Source organism: Urocampus carinirostris, chromosome 8 (genome assembly GCF_059441175.1).
Source record: "Urocampus carinirostris isolate Australia breed hairy pipefish chromosome 8, RoL_Ucar_1.0, whole genome shotgun sequence".
NCBI classification, from domain to species: Eukaryota; Metazoa; Chordata; class Actinopteri; order Syngnathiformes; family Syngnathidae; genus Urocampus; species Urocampus carinirostris.
The window spans coordinates 36875016-36896848 of NC_142356.1; the positions used below are offsets into that span (position 1 = coordinate 36875016).

A 21833-nucleotide genomic window follows, 5' to 3' on the forward strand; every position below is an offset into this window, starting at 1 on the left:
AATATCCTTTAAAGGAACTCCCAAATTCTAAAACATACAAAATCTGAGAAAATAGTAAAAGCAGTTTGGTTAATATCTCTATCTCTATCTCTATCTCTATCTCTATCTCTCTCTCTCTCTCTCTCTCTATATATATATATATATATATATATATATATATATATATATATATATATATATATATATATATATATATATATATATATATATATATACATATATACATATATGCACACTTGAAAGCCTTCAGAAGCCCGCACACTGACAGTGTTATATCAATTGCAAAACACGTGGTGAAAACAAGGAGGGGACAGTCACAATCATATATTTATGAGGAGAATGTGCGCTGTACAAGAGGGCAAGTGGACCTAGCGGACGCAGCTTGAGATGATGAAAGCAAAGCGCCGTGGACAAAACAATCAGAAGACCCTCAGCGACACGGTAGGCAAAGTTTCAATTACTCCAAACAGGTAAAGCGCCATACATTTGCTTATCGATACAATCGCCTAATGTTTTTCAACGGGACGCGCTGTTTGGTTTGCTTCTCGTTGTCTTCTGGTAACGTCACAGCTCTAGGGGATATGAGATCAAACTGTCTAGTTTGAAAATGAATTCCTCGAGACCCATGGCGTGTGGAATATTTTGGAACATAGCTGCATGATTGTGGGGAGGAACACTACACTTTCTGTGCCAAATTGGAAAAAAACAGGTCTTTTGAATCGCTTTTAGGCCTTTCTTTGTCACAGTTGAATTTTCAAACATAGCTAGTCCCTTTTGAAAAGTAAGGGGGCGGTGGGACAAATAAGTCTTCAATAACCTTATGATGCATATCTGTGGAATGTAGAAACTGGAATACCCAGAGAATGCCCGCACAAGTAAACTCCACACAGACACTACCACAATTTCTTAACTTACTCAATATCACTCCATGCCACGATCAATTATGTTATTATCTCTTTCACTATTACTTGATCGAAACAATACAGTTGTAGTATACACACACGCACACACTTCTCTCAGGGAATGTAAATGTGAAAATTCACCCCTGGGCAGGATCTCAAAGTCATCCAACGATGAATCGTCAGTTTCCACATTTTGAAATCTACAAAACAAGAAAACAAAAGTATCTATAATGGTCCATCAACATGTTTACTGATGCATGCACACGCACAGTTGAACACAATGACGTTCAAGCTCTATTTGGTAACCTCACGCGTGAGGTAATTGCAGTACTTCAGACAGGTTTGACTGGCTGTGATGTACGCAATGTTTGGAAAAAGAAGTCAATCATTTTCTTATGTCACCGACCGGTTGCGGTGCATTTAACCCTTATGAGCTATTTTACATATTTTGTCTTTCTGATGATTTTGATGAGTTATCATTGAAGAAATGGCACAGAAAAAAAAAAATCTGAAACTGAAACCTCACACAGAATTTTGGAACAGGTCAAGGTTTAACATGACACCCGGCTGTAATTTCAAAACCGTTCTATTTAAAAGGTCCAGACTTTACCTACACTCGAGGTATAATTACAAAATATGTTTCATTGACTCACATTATAACTCACAATTTTCCATGTATGGTATTCCTGATTTGTTCTAATGCATCTCCGGTGATAACTGCAAAAATGGATTCTCAGACGTTTGAATTCAATCGGAAAAAAACCCCAATGGAAACCACCAGGTTGTGCTAGAGACAAATTAACGATTTCTCTGTGCACTCTAAGAATTACATTCAGTGCACAAAGAAGTACTCGTGAGAAAGTTTTTTCTCATAAAACTGCTGGGGTTACAAAACAAAGCAATCCACAATTGCAATGTGCACAAATGCAGAATCTGCCTCCGCACTGCATTATATGAATGATGTATTGTCTAATTTATAAAACTAATTTTCTTCTAGAAGGGCGTCACAAATGTTCAGATGTCACAAGGGTGTTTGTATTTAGAGTGCATGTGTGCTCGTTATCCTCCGTGCTCCCACACTTAAGGAATATGGCGACTGAGCGCTAAAATTAGCTAATGCGTTTGATACTCGACCCCATTGGCACCACGGGGTTTCCCTCCCACACTCCTGACGCCAGAAACAAAATGCCAATTGCCAATAGGCCAACGTGTGCATGGGGCTTAAGCTAATGAGTTACTTTTAAATAACCAAATGGCAATCAAATGTCAGAATCACACTTACCCACTGTTTTCATAAAGTGCTCCTTCTCTCTGGCGGAGGGATTGAGGACTGGGAGGTTCCACATTTCTGGATCGGACACTGCTTGCCATTGGGTCTTCCACCTTCACAATACCAAAAACATTTTCAAACCTGGTGTGCACAAGTATTCATAATTACATATAATTTTCAATTTAGTTGTGAAGCAAGTTTGACATTACTTAAAACATAGAAAATCACGGAACACTAGGGATGGTTGTGGCCATTTTTTCATTGAATTGATTCAATCTATATTATCAAAAATTCTATCCAATCTGATACTTATTATTTAAACAGATACTTTTTGAAAATTGTTTCTTCTAAAACAGAGGCATCCAAATTTTTCTGAGGGCCCAACAAGGAACCTTTGGCATAAGAATAACATTTTATTTTTAAGTTGTACAAGAGGAAATAATTTTCTTCCTCTGCATGTTCGTTTAACGTTTGGCCATGTAAGTACCTGCTGCTTTCTTATGGTCATTTAACAATCTTAAAAAGGAATGACGAATTGCCATTAAATGAATCCAAAATCGAATGAATTGTTTGGTGGATTTGAGGATAGTATATGTTTTAGTGCAACCCAAAACGAGTTTTAAAAAGCACAAACTTCGGCGACTCAAAGTGACCAAAATGTACTACTTGATTTTTTGTCAAGCAATTTAGATATTTTTGGGTAAGAGGACAAGATGACAGACAATTTTGTCAGCTCCCTTTAGGGTGGGCTCATGTTATGCAAAATAAATGTTAATATCTCGTCCTACGAGTATTTTTAAAAACGTTTGTTTCTATCATAGCTGATAAGATTATTCTGCAAAGGATACAGCATAGGGTGCCAGTTTGTTATCTTGACTATTTTTGCACACAGTTGTTTGTTGTTTTGACTATTATGAAGTGTTTAAATCATTGCTACGATCGGCCAATCATGTTGCTGTTCTTTGATCCACAGACCCTTTAGGGCAGATCTGCTTTTGTAGAAGATTTAATAAAAAGAAATGGCTCAGGGAGGGCTTTTGAACAAATTGGAATTTCTTATCTGATGTTTGGGCTCTCCACTGTTCTCCTTGCAAGTTAAAACCCCATTGATGTTTTCTCTCCTTATGTTGAGTGGCTACTAAACTATAAAATTAAGAATAGCTTATGCATTTTTCCCTCTTTTTAAAACCAATATTGTTTTTTATTTTGTACATGACGTTTTTGTCAAATAATATGGTACACTAAAAAATCCACACGGTCCATTTTGCGATAAGATGGGGAATTTTATATACTAATAGTGTCAGTATTATGCTTGGATATTGATGACTACTCCAGATTTGGTTTTGGTCTGAAAAATAAATGTGATACCAAACATTCTCAATGTAATGTACTCCAATGTAATTTGATGTAATGTAATATAATTTTGCTTATCATAAGGAAATTCAATTTGTTATAGATTATAATTCCATTGACAGGCCTTAATTATTACAACTTTCAATCAATTATGAATTGTAAAAAGTGTAAGTCAAAATTGTGCATTGTCGTCGTTGCAAGGATGTTCCGTACACACTTGCTCGATGTTTCCATGGTGTATATAGTCTCAAAATAGTCCCATTGTTAAAGACACCTGGCAAGAAACCAGAAATGTCAAAGATGTCAAAGCCAAACAAGCGCTCACTATTGTGAAGCCGCTAAACGTGTATTTTGTTCCTCACAAACAAGGAAACATTTTCAGACAGTGTAAGGTTTCAAACTTTTTTTGCTTCACCACTGTTGACATTAAATTGCCAACATTTAGTGACTCACCTCTGGTAAAAACGAACGAAGAGATAACGGACTGACTGCATGCATGCGACGAAGTCTGCGACTCTTCGGGAATGGTGAATCTTCAGGACACTTCCAGCTAACCCCCCTTGCCTTGGGCAAAAAAAAGAAAAGGCTTTTGATTAAAAATCAGCTTGCTGTTTGCTAGGGCATGTTTGTTGAAGCGTTACGTTCGTGCTCTGCCATTCTTTGCTGTGCTTGGCATTTACAGTAAAGGCTCGCTCCTGTAGCTCCATCATTTGAGACCTCAAGATGTCCTTCTCAGCTAGGATGCAGGCGATTTGGGTCTGGACTTCATTTCTGGAAAGGTATGCCTTGGAAGCACAAAAAGCATTTCCAGTCAGTGATGACCTGTGTTAGGAGTAACGAGTTACAGAGGAACCTGTTCCAGAAACCTCATTATTTTTCTCTGTAATGGGTACTGTAGCACGTCCATCCATCTGTCCATCCATTATCCTCCTCTTATCCAAGGTCAGGTTGCAGGACCAGCAGCCTCAGCAGGGAAGCCCAGACAGCCCTATCCCCAGCCACTTTAACCAGCTCATCTAAAGGAAACTCAAAGTGTTTCCAGGCCAGCCAAGAGACATAGTCTGACCAGCATGTCTTGGGTTGTCCTCAGTGCCTCCTGCTGGCAAGACATGCCCAGAACACCTCCAGAGAGAGGTGTCCAGGAGACATCCAACCAAATGCCCAGCCACCTCAGCTGACTCTTGTCAACGGGGCGGAGAAACGGCTCTACCCTGAGTCCCTTGCAGATGACCAAGGTTCTCACGTATATCTAATGAAGAGCCCAGCCACCCTGCAGAGGAAATTCATTTCAGCCGCTCGTATCCAGGATCTTGTGCTTGCGGCCATGACTGACAGCTCATGACCATAGGTGAGGGTAGGAACTTATATTGACCGCTTAATCGAGAGCTTTGCCTTTTAGCTCAGCTCTTACTTCACCAAAACAGACCAGTAAAAAGGTCTGCATGATGCCAGACGCTGCACTGATCCATCTGTCGATTTCCCATTCCATCCTACCCTCGCTCACTTGCCCTTAGAATATTTGGGTCACTCCCAGGCTTTATTTTCCTCCGCACAGCTGTTGTCACTTGTCATGATCTTGCCACAGTTTTTCCTCCTGTCACAACTCTTCCTCTCTCCTGGTTCAGGTCTCTGTCACCTTGGTTCCTTGTTAGTTTTTTGTTTTTCTCATTCCTGTTTTTTTCGTTGACTTTCTTATCACGCTCCTAGCACCCATGCCACAGCTGTCTTGGTTATTCAGTGTACAAAATGCCTGCCTGACCTCTCTGATTACGAGTACCACCTGACAAACTATTGGAATGTCGACTTTACTGCTTGGATCTACTCAATCACTGAGCCTTTTTAATACTCTGTATTACGTCTGTTTGCTTCTGGTGTTATGAATACACTTTCTTAGTATTTATCATCTTAATTTGATTGCAAAACCAGTTAAACATCTAAAAGTAGAAAAACTGCCATTAAATGGGTAATGCCAATATGGTAAGATTTCATTTTTTGTTCTGCAAAGTAGTGGATTTTTTTTATTTTATTTTTTTGAAGCACATCAATAACCATCCTGACTTTGATTATAATGGGAATAATTGCCCATTAATATTTAGTTGAACTGTGTGTTGTGTCGTGTCAGCTTGTGACATAACCTTGAAAAAAATCAGCTTGTTTACTGGTCAAAAATACTTGCCCGGTCCACCAAAAAACGTAGACAAATGAAACAAAGAGAAACATTGGATCATATTTCTTACTTGGTCTCTTTCTGTCTGCAGCTCCCTCATCTGGTTCTGGATGACAGTACTTTTCTGTTGATGCATGTTGCAGTCCAGGGTCAGCTGCTGGACTTGGAGAGTCAGACATTCAGTCTGATCCAGAAGCTGAACACATGATGTGAAACAAACACAGGACATTTAATGGTCAACATGGCAATTAACTACATTCAAATGCAGGGGCAGGCTCTACATTTCACACCTAGGCCTTCAGTAGTGCTACATGTGAAACAACCTAGTCCTCAATTACCATTTTTTTAGTATAGCTGCAACATATAAAAGCATCGATACCCTTTACAGTTGCATTATTATTTAGGAATATAGCAAAATTTTACTTACCAAAAATATTTTTTATTTTTGTACAAAATCCATCCTACTCTCTTTCCTTAAGAAGATATTAATTTCTCAGTTGTACAGACTAGCCTTGCGTTTCTGTTACATCAATGCTAAAGTTAAGCCTGTCCTGTTGTTATTGTGAGCTTTTATTTGATTTCGGGCTAAAAATATCTGTTTCACCACCTCCTATAGTCTGTGAAACTGCTGGTGTTTCTTTACGCTTGCTAGAAGGCCCTGGCTCTGCCTACTGGGAATCTGATTGGCTAAACCAACAGCTTTATCAACAGTTATGCTATGCCACAGAGCCTGCATTACTTATTGTGAAGGCCTCCGGGTACATTTAAGACCCTGACGACAAGTAATGGCTAAAATGTGATTGGATAAATGATTAAATATTAAAGCACGTATCTGGAAGCAACTTTGCCAGAGAAAAAGCAATGAAAAGAAGCTGAAAAATAATTTGGAATGATTAAATGAGCATTAATGGACAGAATTTAATTAACATCGCAAGATTCACATATTTTTTTAGGCCAGCAGAAAAGGCCCTTTTGGTCCACCATTGTTAAAATGTATCACTGGGGGCAAATGTATTTGCAGTTCAAATCAAGTCAAGTCATATTTGCTTGTATAGCTCACAAAAGTCTCAAAGGGCTGCACAGACCACAACTACAACATGACCTGATTCGAAACCTACATTGGGGCAAGGAAAAATTCAAAAAAACTCCACATGACGAAAATAAGAAACCCTGAGAAGGGTTTGGACATTAGGTAATCCCTCTTTCAGGATGACCAAGCTGCAATAGAGGTTGCAAGGGCATCAACAGACAATACATAGTACACATCAACATTTAATATAGGTAATCAAAACAATGCGCTGATGGAAACACATCCATACATTTTAGTTTGCACTTTTGTTGTGACATTTTTACAAAAGAACTCTGCTTGCTCCTTGTTTATGAAAAAATAATTAGCCTCAATGATCTTAACCAACTGTGGGAGGAGACAAGTTTAAAGTGGTGTATTTGTTGATAAGGTGCAAATTTATTATTTCATAAATTTTATCAAATCATCTAACGTCACAAAAAATGCTGAAAAATAAGTTTTTGTCTGGAGACCAGGTTTGGCGGTTTTGCTGAATTTTGTCTTAAAGAATATTGTATGGTTCTCTCTCTCCCCCCCCACAAAAAAAAATTAAATAAATATTTTGCTATCATGGTTCTTGGGGTTAAAAGGTTCCTGAACCCTGCTTTATATGGAAAGCCATTGAGTATGTATGTTCACTGTTGAGACTCTTTATGATGAAAACCCACAGAACAGACTTTAAACAGCTTTGATTTGGTAAGTGGCAGGGACCGGCTGAGCTATGCACACATAGCACAAGCACTGGGTTTTTGGATTAAAAAGGTTTTCGGCCTCTGTTCTAGATGATAAAGTACATCTGGTCTGGGTGCTCACTGCCTGGCTCAATGACAATGTGACCTATTCATAGCTGCTAATCAAGAACTTTCAGAGTCCCGGGTGACACATAAACTCACAAGCCGAAACATCACATTAATGATAGCATACATCTTTAAAAGAGGCATTAAGCTTGCTCATAAAATATTCAGACTCAGTCATGAAACCAACCTCTTGTTTCTCTTTGTGCATTTGTTCATTTTCTTCTCTGTAACACCTTAGCTGACCTGCTAGCTCCACTTGGCTGTCGAGAGCCTCAGCCAGGTCCTGAGCCAAAATGTCCTCGTGAGCCTGAAAAAGAGTGTGAATTCGTTCAAAACGGTCTTGCTAAAATTGTCAAATTGTTGGATTTTACTCACTGGGTTCAATTTCTCGATCTTGACTAATTGGCACCGTAGACTCCTGACTTCCTCTTGCAGTTGAGACGGCTCAGTTAAAGACACACATCTCAAAGAGCGCCGTTTCTGGAAGTCATTCTCCGTTTGGGCCTTTTGCAGTTCTGTTTGCAGCTGATAGATCTGACACCATGCAAAACACAAGAAACAAAACTCCTCTTTAGAAGGTACTGGAACTAAGGGTGGGCCAATTCATTCATTTTGTGATCACAAGATGGGTTCAATTTAAGAGGGCGTAACAATGGTGGTAGTTGTAAATGTTTTTTGAAAAGTTTTCATTCATTTCAGACTTAAATAGAAAATGAAAAATTTGAATTAAAAAAAATTGATGATCAGCTTCATTAGTAATCAAGCAGAGTCACTCCATAATTCCATTATCTGCACTGCTTCTCCTCAGTACAGCCATCCTTGGCAGTGGGCAGGGGACACCCTGAACTGGTTGCCAGCCAGTCGCAGGGCACACAGAGACAGACAACTCACTCGCTCATTCCACCTAAGGACAATTTGGACTTCTTTTTTTTATCTTATTGTTCGTTTATTACATGGTTATCTTGGAGTTACACGTCTAGTCTGACTATGTTATAAGCAATGACAACAAAGACAATTCAAATTATTCTCTATTTAATGATTTTCTTCGTTTTATTTAATTGAACATACTCTTCACTCTTTGACGAGGGAACACATTGATTGATTGATTGATTGATTGATTGATTGATTGATTGATCTGATTTTTTTCCCCATTGGTGATCATATGCAAGGTTACAAAAGTTGAATATTAACTGCTGAATAGGAGTCGGTCCTCTACATACTGCATGGTTTCTGGGTGGGAGAGGTGGCAAAATGGCGGGGTGTTCAAATGCTTATTTTCTTCACTGTACTGTATATAAGATATTTCACATTCTTCCTGTGAGAAATGAAACACATGTTTTCCCCATAATGAATACAGCATATTTTGTCATTACTCTTCCTCTTGAAGAGTGTAATATTTTTTAATGATATTTGATTAATATTTAAAATAAATAAATAAAAAAATATAAAAAAATATCATTTTACATTTTTTTTAGCTAGTTATCTGGCTACTTGTTTAGCTTTGTAGCTAGCTATCTCCCTAGCTTTTTACATTTTTTGCACGCTATCAAGCATATTTATCTTTTTCTGCTAGTTATCAAGCAACTATTTAGCTTTTTGTCCGGCTATCTACATGGCTGTTACTCTTTTAGCTAGCTCCCTTTTAGTTTTTTATCAGAGTATGCACTTTACATTACAATATTATTATCATCGATATAATCATATTTGGCATTTGGATTCTATGTAAACCAAGTTATATATTTACCTTTCCCATACTTTGCTTCAAGGATTCAGGTTCCCATAAAATATTTTACTGTCGTATAATTATTTTTAGTAATTTTTTACTATCTCTGTTGTATATTGTTGTATTTACATATAATACTGTCTTTTGTATATCTGTAGTATTTCTGTAGAATTTTTGTAGTACAGTGTTACTGTAGTTTTATTTCTGTAGTATTTTTGTGATATTTCCATAGAATAATTTTTAAAGTATCGCTCTAGGTGTAATTTGAAGTATTTCTGTTGTAAACCTCTTGTAGTAGTATTTTTGTAGTAATATTTCTCTAATAGTTTTATATATATTAGTACTATGTATTGGTATTTTTTAGTATTTCTTTTTCATATTTCTTTAGTATTTTTGTAATTGTCTTTTTGTAGTAGTTTTGAAGCAGTAGTAGTATTTTGTAATATAACATTACTCTAATAGTATTTGTGTAGTAATTCTATACTATTTTTTTCATTTTCAGAATGAAAGCAAAATAATTTATGAGGTCCCTGTTTTTAAGCATTATATTTGATATTTAGTTTTGTAGCTAATATATAGTATTTTTGTTGTATTTCTGTAGAAGTATTTTTGAGTAGACACACAAAGTGACAATGGGGACCCTTCTCAAGGTTTATTCATTTTCCTCATGTTGATGTCTTTCAGTTTTTCCTTACCTTCATGTATGTTTTGGATCAGGGGATTGTGTAATATTAGTCTATAATCTGTACAGCCCTTTGAGACTTCTTGTGATTAAGGGCTATCCAAATAAACATGACTTGATTTGACCTGACTACTAATTTTGTTGTTGTTGTGCTCTGTAGAGCCCTTTGACACTTTGTGTGATAAAGGGCTGTACAAATAAATATAACTTGACTATGTTACCCTTGGGCGGCACGGCGGAGCAGTGGTTAGCGCGTGCGTAGCACTGTTCTGGGGTCATGGGTTCAAATCCAGCTACCAGCCTTCTTTTGAGGAGTTTGCATGTTCTCCCCATGCTTGCGTGGGTTTCCCCCGGGCACTCCGGTTTCCTCCCACATTCCAAAAACATGCGCGTCAGGTTAATTGGCCGGTCCAAATTGTCCCTAGGTGTGACTGAGCGAGTGAGTTGTCTGTCTCTGTGTGCCCTGCGACTGGTTGGCTACCAGTTCAGGGTGTCCCCTGCCCACTGCCCGTTGATAGCTGGGATGGGCTCCAGCACCCCCGCCTGAGGATAAGCGGTGCAGATAATGGATGGATGGATATATTACCCTTGTAAATTACTTCATTGATACATTCTTGGCAAGTTTTTGCGTCTCTATTTAGAATCTCCAAAAGAATTCCAATATACATATTCATTAACACTCTCATGGCAATTTCACATGCATGCTTAATTGACATGGCAATAAAACACTTCGAGAGACAGCAGTAAATGTAAGACATGAATGACTATATAAGTTGACTTGACTACAAAACTGTTGCAGTTATACAGCCTACAGTTGAATGAAATGACAATATAACCTATATGAGAAATTGGAATGCAGGACAATTAAAAAAATGCAACATATCAAGATAGTCCATGAAAGTAAAACCCATTCATTTTCAAGACAATTAAAAGTAATGGTGCCAGATGTATCTCTAGGGATAATCTTAGTCTGGGTAGCCTGGTATGGAGCAGGCTAGCTGTGGGGCACATGTGTCAAACTCATGGCTGACGGGCCAAAAGTAGCCTGCCGAATCATTTTACGTGGCCCGCATGAGCTTAAAATATCCGACCGTCCAAATGAGTCAAAAGTGTGATTTGACCAAAAAACACCTTTCCTACAATGCCTATTGACCATGATTTCTGCAATGTGACAGCTCCCCACTACACGCCAGTATTTCCATGTTGATGTCAATGATTAGAAATGAAAAATAAATGATTCTAAAATAGTCCAAGAATATTGTGTTACTTTGTTATAAAGTGCTACATATACATACGAAACTTATTTGTTCGTGGTCGTGATAAAAATTGCTTGTATGTTACCCGAATTTTCCTGATATAGAATAACTGAAAACCAATTAATTTGTTTCCATCTTTCAAAAAGCATTCAGTTTGACCTAAATAGCTATAAAATTACATTAAAGCCCTGGTCTCTGTGTCAATGTCTGGAAATTATCGTAACTTGGATTTTCTCTCATACATTCGGCACAATTTTGAATGAGATTCTAAATTTAGAATTTTTTTGTCGCTTAAGTTGCTCGTATGTTGAGGTATCACTGTACAGTATCTAATTTGTAACATTTTATATCTCTGTAGTGAGATTTTTTAATGAAACTGTCATGATTGTGACTCGAATCATTAATTAATTTCGAGTTACCTAATATGAGAGACTACTTACATTTATTTTAGATACCGATTAGATTTAGTTTACAGTCATAAGCCAAAAGGCTGATGTGGTCCTCTGTGAAAATGAGTTTGACACCCTTGCAGTAAAGAATCAATAACCATAGTAACTAACCCGAGCTAAATTTAACCTGCTTTAATGCAACTGATTTGAGGCTAAATTCAGCTAAGATAATAAACATATCCCGGTTCAATCCCTTATCTTGGTTTCATACAATAGGGATTATCGATTTTTTTGAACAAAAGAATATAGAGAGTCCGACCAACCTGTAAATTGAGGTCATGGAGTCGCATGCTTAGTGCTGATTTCTCCTCAATGGCTGAAGTATAGCGCACATATAAGTCACACTTCTCATCCTTCAATTGTGTAACTTCACGTTGCAGCGTAGATAAGTGTCGACGTATGCGTTCGTATTCCAATTGGAGGCTTCTTGACTTCTCCTCATGCTCCATTATCTGCTGAATCTCAGTCTCCAGGGAAGCGCAGCGAGCGCTCATCCTTCCAGCTTCACATCGAGCCTCCCGAAGCTCATCCTGCATCCCGGTGACTGCTCTGATAAGGTACTCGGTCAGTTCTGAATATTTTATCAGGCCTGTGTAGAGAGACAAAGCAAAGTGAGATGTGTGGATATTAAAACTAGGATATTTGTTGACATTTACCGCTAAATCTCGAAGGCTCTGAGCTCGGAGTTCGTCCGGTAACTTGGGTGTAAAGGGCCGGGTAATGGATCATCAGACTTTCCAGTAAAGCTACAGCACCATTCCTACCCTGGGTTCTGAGCAGATCCATCATGTGACCTGAAACGGCAAATTCTTATTGATGAACTTAAACAGTGAATTCCAGGGTTAGTACCACTTTTCAGGGCTAAATTCAAGCATTTTTATGGACTTTCAAAGTCATTTTTTCAATTCATCCAGTACCATTAAAATAAGAAATCTGGTGTGAATCATGGAATTTACAGACTTACAAATATATCTGTTATTCACAAAGGCAAATTTTAATCTTGCGTGTGCATTTATCAAGACATATGATTTTTAGGTCTTGAGTAACTCTAAAATATATTTCTGGATCTGGGCAATTTATGTGTAATTATTTTGGGGACAAATTTCTCCCCATATAGGTGTTAGGTAAAATGATGGTAATATGTAGCTTAAATCTTCAGTTGCAGGAGGTTCTTCCCATTTATAGTTCCCACTGGGAAACTCTCCTCATTTTTTCCATGCCCCATAATAAATATTTGTAAATTATATGCAATCCAAGCACTGAAACACATTTTGTGGTGTCCTGTTTAGGTTTAGCATGCACATGTCTTCTTCGGCACAACCCATTGTGGACGATGACGCATCAGAGGCAGTACCATACGAACTAATGAGAGTTGCTGTTAATCACAAGGGAAGAAATACAATACTGAGATCATTTTTAAACAGACTTTTTGTGAAACATGGCAACAATTTTAAGTGCTGTGACCAAAATTCAAGCATTATTCAAACCTTGAAAGACAACATAAAAATTCAAGCATATTCAAGGTTTATCAAGCATCTGCACGAACCCTGGAATTCAGTCTTATTCAAGATTTAACACATGTGTGTGAATGGGTAAGTGTGAAGCAGATTGTAAAGCACTTTGGGAGGTCTTCATTGACTTGAAAAGCGCTATATAAATGCAGACCATCTCCCATTTACCATCTTCATTGTCCCCAATGGGAAAGTAGTTGTGCAGCCAGAAAAAAATACATATAAATAAATGCAACAAAAATATGTTTCATAGGGACATTGTGTATTATTCATCACCTCCTAGTGGTAAAAAAAAAAACTCAATTCAAACTAAACATATTTCAACACTAGAAGCCTAACTGGTAAGAGGCCCGTGTAACGCTTTCAGGTTTGTGAGTTCGATCTCCACTCAAGACCGATCCATACATCCATTGTCTTCCGCTCATCCGGGGTCGGGTCACAGGGGCAGCAGCCTTAACAGGGAAGCCCAGACGCCCCCATCCCCAGCCACTTCCTCCAGCTCATCCGACGGGATCCCGAGGCGTTCCCTGACCAGCCTAGAGACATAGTCTCTCCAGCATGTCCCTTGTCGCCCCGGGGGCCTCCTGCCAGTGGGATGTGCCCAGAACCTCTCCCGAAGCATCCAGACGATCAGATGCCTGAGCCACCTCAACTGGCTCCTCTCAATGCGGAGGAGCAGTGGCTCTACATAGAGTCCCTCCCGGATGACTGAGCTTCTCACCTTATCTCTAAGGGAGAGCACAGCCACCCTGCGGAGGAAACTCATTTCAGCCACTTGTATATGGGATCGTGTTTTTTCAGTCATAACCCACAGTTTAAGACCATTGGTTAGGATAGGAACGTAGATTGACCGCTAGATCAAGACCATTGCCTTTCTGCTCACCTCCCTCTTCACCAAGACGGACCGGTACAGGGTCCGAATGACGGCATACGCTGCACCGACCCGTCTGTCGATCTCTCGTTCCATCCTACCCTCACTCATGAACAAGTTCCCAAGATACTTGAACTCCTCCACTTGGGGCAAGCTCTCATCCCCAACCCTAAGGGAGCATGCCACCCTTTTCAGGCTGAGTACCATGGTCTCGGACTTAGAGGTGCTGATCCTGATCCCGGCCGCTTTACACACGGCTGCGAATGGTTCCAGTGAGAGCTGAAGATCACGGCCTGAGGAAGCCAACAGCACCACATCATCTGCAAAAAGCATTTATGCAATGCTGAGGCCCACAAACCGGACTCCTTCCCCACACTCTGGCACCGGGCATACAGGGACCGCACAGCCTGGATAAGACTGTGCGGTACCCCATACTCCTGAAGCACCCCCCACAGGGCCTCCTGAGGAACACGGTTCAATGCCTTCTCCAAGTCCAGTCTAGACAGTATAAATTTTATGATCATGGTTTTCCTACTGTTACCCAATGCTAAATCTATAACACTCTAGTCATCCTGGAAGGGGGGTTACCGCTTGTGAGGCCCCTTCTTAAGGTTTCTAAATTTCCTCGTGCTGAAGTTTTGAGTTTTTCCTTGCCCGCATGTTGGTTTAGGATCAGGGGATGCTGTAATTGTAACCTTCGCAGTCCTTTGAGAACTTTTGAGATTAAGAACTAAACAGATCAATGTGACCTGACTTGAACAATCATGTCATTTTTTTTTTTAAATACTACGTCAATAAATTAGTATTTATTTTATACAACATGAGGCTCACCTAAAGGGCTATTGTCTGCCACCTTGCTGCTAAGGGTACCCCCCAAAAAACAAAAAATCTTGTGGGAGGCTGGGCAAAAAAGGAGAAGAATAATAGTGTGGTTTGGTCACAGTAGTTTCTATTCGCCCTTAAGTTTTCTAGCACTCATTTTAGGTTGCAATACACAATACAATAGAGCAGGGGTGTCAAACTCAAATTCACAGTGGACCAAAATTTTCATATGGAAACAAATCTTGTTTTTTTAAACACAGAATTTGGAACAACCAAAGCTTGATATCACAAAAACATGAAAAACTAAATTTGAAATAAGCAGGGATCAGAATTTTCCGCGGATCCGCGGATTTCCGCTGTTTTTGAACTGGACGCTGGCTATTTCAGCTGAAAATGAAAATCTCCATTCTGATCCCTGAATAAGGCACAGGGGTATCAATTTCCTATTTGAAAGAATGCAGTATTATGTCTCTCCCCTTATCCTTTCAAGTTCCCTTTTCAAGTAAATCTTTTTCAAAGCCAACAACAACAGAAACAAAAAATAATAATGTCAATAATAATGTCATAAAAATCAAACATTTCAACTATTGACAGCCGAAGAAACAGATATATTCAAGCTCAGTTTGCTATGCTCTGATATACTCGGCACATCGGTCTAAGCATTATCTTTGCAGCCCTTTGAGACACTTTGTGATTAATGGCTATACAAATAAACATGACTTGATTTGACTTGACTAAGCCAGAAACCTGGCATCTTTCCTCAGATGCAAGTTCGTCAAAGTCTGGAGTCAGGCTCTGAGCTGAGGAAAGCCTCAGGACGGAGTGAAGGTGCTCATCAGTGAGTCTACTTATGTAAGGTGTTTTGTTCACCTTCATCATAGAGAAAAGTTGATCACACAGAAATGTGCTGCCTAACATTGAGAGCATCTGAGCAGCTTGGGTGCATATTTGAGGCATTGTGTCGGGGAGAAAACATAGAAACTGCGCAGCACCATCGGAGTCATATTTTGATTTTAGCATGTCATTAAATTGGAGTTTAATTAGCACCATTTGGAGGCTGGTTAGTGTGCTTTCCGCATCGATTGCAAACAGGTTACTGAGCAGTACAAATCTCCCTCTCTGAGCCTCGAAGTCGGCAGATCGCCAGGAAAACCCTGCTCTGAGCGCGTTGATTTTTTCAGCAAACTGTGCGCTAGGCGGCACGGCAGGAGAAATTTGCGCTGCCATAGTTTGGCCTCACGAGAAATGACCAGTTTCCTTGCAGCATCCTAGTCATCCACAGACCCAACTTAGTTCTAAAGGCCCTCACAGCTGCCTACATGTCTGTGATGACGTGGTCCCATCCCTGAAGCTGCAGGTTAAGCACATTGAGATGGCTCACAATGTCAGAGAGAAATGCCAGCTCACACATAAACTTCATCTCTCAGCTCTGTTGTGTCCTTCCCTTTTTTCTCCATAAACTGACAGATTTCCTCATGCATCTCAAAACATCTGTTCAGTACTTTCTCTTTGCTTAGCCATCTCAGCTCTGTGTGATAAGGCACATCTCTGTATTCTGAATCCAACTCCTCAAGAAAAGACTTGAACTGCCCTTGGCTCTTATGAAGTTGACTACTCCTTTTACAGAGATCATAGCACGTTCCATTTGCAAAACTTTGCCACAGAGCGCTTCCTGTTGAATGATACAGTGATAGACTGTAAGCTTACCAGCATCTTCCTCCCGCATCTTCTCCTAAATCCTGCCGACGAATCCACTCTTTTGACCGCACATTACAGGCGCACCATCTGTCGTCAGCCTCACAAGTTTACCTTAGAGCAGTCAAACGCATAGAGAACGGCGCTGCCCTGCCGGCTCCTCTTGTGTGATTGGATATACAGTACACTGACACATTCCACTAAGTGCTCAAAATCTTTACCCTGTTATCTTACCTTTTCAGATATTTGGCATAAAAAAGACAACAATACAAAATTACCTAAGTAAACACAGATTAAGAGGTAAACAAGCAAGACGGACTCCCTGCTGAGCTGTGTGAGTTTAAACTGAAGTGAAAGTATTCCCACTTTGGTGGAGTTTACCATTTTTTTCCTTCCGTATAATGTACACTTTTACACAGGGTTTTATTTTAGTCTATTAATGTATTTCTGCAATGTTAAATATCACTGACCACAATAACAAAACCTTGAATGCAATGAGAATCGAAGCCAGGTCACAGCAGCAAAGGGCCGAATCCATAACACAGTCATCAGTCATCAGTAATAAAGATAATACATGAAAAGGTATGTGTGAGCAAAACTCTGTTGTGATTGTACAGGCTTCTGAATTTTAGTCAGCGCAGTACCTTGAGTTTTGTTTCGAGATTTTTCTTTGTCGAACTAATGCATATTTGTCAATGCCAATTTAAATAATATTGACTGCTGCACTAGTTGATTAAGATTGACAGCTGCAGACACAGTCATCAAACGAGTGTCTTAATCGCGGCACAATGTGTTACTTTTCTGTACTAGACATTTCCCCGCTGATTTATTTGTAAGAAATGTGTGTGAATGAGTTCATTTTTATAGGTGTTAAGCCTGGTGCTTTAAATCTTGTGTGGCCACTACAAAAACAAAGTTGAGATACTTCTTTAAAGTTGTGCAGGCTTTTAATCAGCTACGCTCTGTAGTCGGGAACTTACGGTGGTTACTTTCAGAAAATCGCACTACTTTTTGGTGTCAGTAATCTGGAGGGCAACTGAGTGACATTTTGAATTAAGGATCATTTTTTTCAAACATTAAGGTCATCAGATTATAAGGCGCACCCTTCAAAAATCATTATTTTGTGATATTTGTATCAAATTTGAAGCACACTAGCCAATAAGGCGCATGAAATGAAAAGTACAGAAAGGGCTAGGGTTTCACCAGAAATGAATAAGTACTGTATAAGGAAATTGATCAGTCTAAATATAACAGGAACTGCACCCATGATCTGGATGCGACAGGAATCGTACCAGGATCGTAGCGGCAAGAGTGACAATTCACATAAATTAGACCTCCAGGGATACAGACGACACAAGAAAAGACAATGACTCTCTTTGTCACACTACCAAATACAAATGTGAGAGAGATCAGAAACGGAAAATGATTTAAAATCGGTATAACATTTTTATTCACCTTTTCTCAGCTCAAACGAAGCATTTTAAGTGACAAATGCTTTGAATATGTGCTGCCGTGATTTTATTCATCATTCAGGATGACCAAATTACTTCCCAGAACGCCACTGTCTTCATCGAGTTCAGAATCTTATGCGCTTCGTCGGCAATAAAATACTGTATTTCATTGGTGCCCATCTTTTCTGTACCACAGATCAGTTTAATTTCTGACCATATTCTCACAGTTCATTAACATAAACTATTTAACACCTTGACTAAAAATAGCGTGATGATGACATAAAACCCAATGCATTTTCCCTCGTGGACAGTGTCTGCTGTGTGGCTTTAGGGCCAGGAACTTAGCTTGGCCTTATAGCTGAGAGTAAGTATCCCAACTCCTAGGCTTTGTAGCGTATTATGAACTGACCGATAACGGATAATGAATAATGAATAACGAAGATAGATAAATAACCATTAAAAACCCCCACCCGGAGGGGGAAACCGGAGCTACACTTTGGGAGTCCCGGCAGCAACGGCCTGGGTTGTGGAACCCAGAAGGGAGAGGACCCACACAGAAGGGAGAGGACCCACACAGAGGACTGGAAGAATGCTGCTTGGGAGGGTGGGATGGCAGAGCTATGCCCTTGCACAATAGTATTGCCTTTTACACGCTGGTTAACTACTGTTAAAAAAAAAATAACTCTGAAATTGTTTAATTGATGTTGAACATGTCAGAAAAAAATGTCTAAACGTCATATCGTCACGTCATATTGTCAGATATAAAAAAATTGTGAATATGCTTGATGGCTGTTGAGATTGTCGTGTTTGTTTTGCTGCTGTTGGTGTCGGTGGATTTGTTCAGACCGAGGACAATCGACTTTGGCCTGGACGGATCTATTGACACTAACAAAGATGTTATATAATGAAATTGTGAATATGCTTGATTGCTAATAAGATTTTCGAGAAGGGTTGTTGAAACCTCACATTGTGTTTGCTGTTAAAAACGTCATATTGGAATATAATATTGTGAATGTGCTTAATTGCTGTTGAGATTGTCATGATTGTTTTCTGTTATTAGTGTCAATAAATTTGTTCAAACCAAAAAAAAAAAAAAAAAAGTTTGATAGATAATGAATAATGAAGATAGAACAATAACCCTTAAAAACCCCAAACCCCGTTTGATAGATTTTGCTTGTACCCTGCTAAATTAAGAGAATGAGAAGTCCTGGAAGTGCCGGCATGAATCAGTCAGGTTCTCGGCCTTTTGGCTAAGATCATGTGTAGTTTTGGACTGTGGACTTTAATGAAGGACATCACAGCAAGGCTTTAGGGCTAGGACCTTAGCTTGGCCGATTGGCTGAGAGTAAGTGTCCCGGCTCATAGGCTTTGTAGCGTATTATGAACTGACCGATAACGGATAATGGATAATGAATAACGAAGATAGATCAATAACCCTTAAAAATCCCCGTTTGATATTGAAAATGTCAGGAAAAAAATGTTAAAACGTCATATTGTCACGTCATATTGTCAGATATAACAAAATTGTGAATATGCTTGTTTGATGTTGAGATTGTCGTGTTTGTTTGCTGCTGTTGGTGTCGGTGGATTTGTTCAGACCAAAAAACAATCGATTTTGGCCTCGACGGATCTATTTTAACTAACAAAGATGTTATATAACGAAATTGTGAATATGCTTGATTGCTGTTAAGATTGTCGAGAAGGGTTGTTCAAACCTCATTGCTGTCAAGATTGTCGAGAAAGATTGTAAAAACCTCACATTGTTTGTTTGCTGTTATTAGTGTCAATAAATTTGTTCAAACCAAAATCTCTGTGGACCATATCTGATTCCCGTTGCATCCAACGTAATGCAATCGTGATTACTGATATCTTCTGACAGATCAATCAATGCACAAATGTGATTTTTTTAATTTTGTAGAACCCTTATTGTAGTTTTAATTCTATATGCCTTATATATGAACAGAATATTTTACAAGACTGTTTTGGGGGGAGGCCTTATAATCCAGTGCGCTTTATATTGCTGCAACACAGCAAATACTGTCAACGACAAAGGCACATTCAGAATATCTTTGTGGTTAGACTCTAATAATGTAACTGTGCAATAATTACAATTACATCATAATCATTTGAATGGAATGTGTCTGTTTTAAAAGGAAGATGTGAGGAGTGCATTCTGGACAAATCAAAATCTTACTTGTTCTCATGGAGCGGTTGGTGAGGTTGTGGCTGGAGAGGATCTCATCCTCATCCATCTCGGTAAGGACCCTGGCCTGCCTGAGGTACGGGATCACAATGCATGGCCGTACACCCAAAGAAAGCCGATGCCTGTTGTCGTTGATGAGTTCCCAGAGTTCCTCCTCGCCCATCTCCTTCAGGTCGGGACCCTCAGAACTGTTCTCCCCTGCCATCTTGAGCGTGTCAGCTAAATCAGCCATAATAGACGACTGCTGCCTCCACCACTCGAAACATCACCGGAGCTAGAAAAGAACGGCGGTGAGACTGGACAAGGTAGACAAGGCAGTCTCTCCACACCCAGTGAGTGTTTGTGTCTAATCATGTGTACATGAACGTGTGTACTTATGCGTGGGCATGTGACAAAACCTGTAATACAACCCCTCTGTCATGACACAGTAAGTGCTGACGACAAAAATTAAGAAGTTGACAACATCAAATCTAGAAAGCAACCACCAAATGACATGATCCTTGAACTTGAAATTGTTTACATTGTTAAAAACTTTGAGCAGTTTTGGGACTAATGCAATTACTAAGGAATGCATTACTGGAACACAATTACTCTTCACTGTAATGAGTACATACTGTAACGCGGTATTAATACGATTTTGTAATTCAACTGCAGTTACAACCTGGTGTGTTACTTCGCTGCTTATTAAAAGCAGACCATGTATTACAATGTTGTCAGATTGCTTACTGCTCCTCCTAAGCTTATGATGGAACATACAATGCTCAGTCTGCCAGGAACGATTAAGAATGTTCAGCGCAGTAAAACTAAACACGTTTAGTTCCAGCAGGGCCTCAAGCAAAGAGTACGAGAACGCAGAATTTCTCCTCATGGAGATATTCTCCCTACTGTATATGCTTGCGTCCGAGCCAGATTGACAATTACAAAATGAAATCCAGAAATCAGGGTGTCAGGTTATATGCGCATATTTGGTTGTGTGTCATCGGTAGCATACAGTAGGCATCGTGTGTGGAGGGGGCGTGGCTTACACAGGAACAACAAAATCAATTGACAAACCTGAGCACAGAATTTACGGTAAAAGTGTGCAAAATTTTGGTCAATTTTATTGTACAATTATGTTTGCGGCAGCACGGCGGCGCAGTGGTTAGCGCTTGTGCGGCACAGTTCATGTCATGGGAACCTGTCGTGGGTTCAAATCCAGCTCCAGACTTCCTGTGCGGAGTTTGTATGTTCTCCCCGTGCTTGCGTGGGTTTCCTCCGGGCACTCCGGTTTCCTCCCACGTTCCACAAACATGCATTTTAGGTGAATTGGCCGGTCCAAATTGTCCCTAGGTGTGAATGAGCGAATGAGTTGTCTGTCCCTGGGTGCCCTGCGATTGGCTGGCAACCAGTTCAGGGTGTCCCCTGCCCACTGCCCAGAGATGGCTGGGATGGGCTCCAGCCCCCCCCGCGACCCTAATGAGGATAAGCGGTACGGCTGATGAGATGAGATGAGATGAGATGAATTATGTTTGCACTACACCATGTCTGAAAGAAAATAAGAAATATTCAAGTCGTTTGAAGCCCGGAGACTAAAATGCAAATGCCATGTCTCATTTGTGATTGTCTGCAAGCTCTT

The 21833-nt window shown here is 39.6% G+C and overlaps 1 protein-coding gene across 1 annotated transcript in view; it reads right to left on the reverse strand.

The window, feature by feature from the left end:
* Window positions 1-20556, reverse strand: part of ccdc40 (coiled-coil domain 40 molecular ruler complex subunit) — a 40656-nt gene extending 20100 nt beyond the window's left edge. The window contains exons 1-10 of the mRNA XM_088342574.1: window positions 20210-20556; window positions 12322-12459; window positions 11929-12254; window positions 7931-8089; window positions 7743-7862; window positions 5763-5888; window positions 4167-4310; window positions 3979-4089; window positions 2185-2285; window positions 1044-1102 (exon numbers count right to left, since the gene is read on the reverse strand). Of these exons, the coding sequence (XP_088198700.1) occupies window positions 1044-1102; window positions 2185-2285; window positions 3979-4089; window positions 4167-4310; window positions 5763-5888; window positions 7743-7862; window positions 7931-8089; window positions 11929-12254; window positions 12322-12459; window positions 20210-20450 (1525 nt within the window). The 5' untranslated portion in view covers window positions 20451-20556. The remainder of the gene's footprint in view (window positions 1-1043; window positions 1103-2184; window positions 2286-3978; window positions 4090-4166; window positions 4311-5762; window positions 5889-7742; window positions 7863-7930; window positions 8090-11928; window positions 12255-12321; window positions 12460-20209) is intronic.
* Between the last annotated feature and the right edge of the window lie 1277 nt (window positions 20557-21833).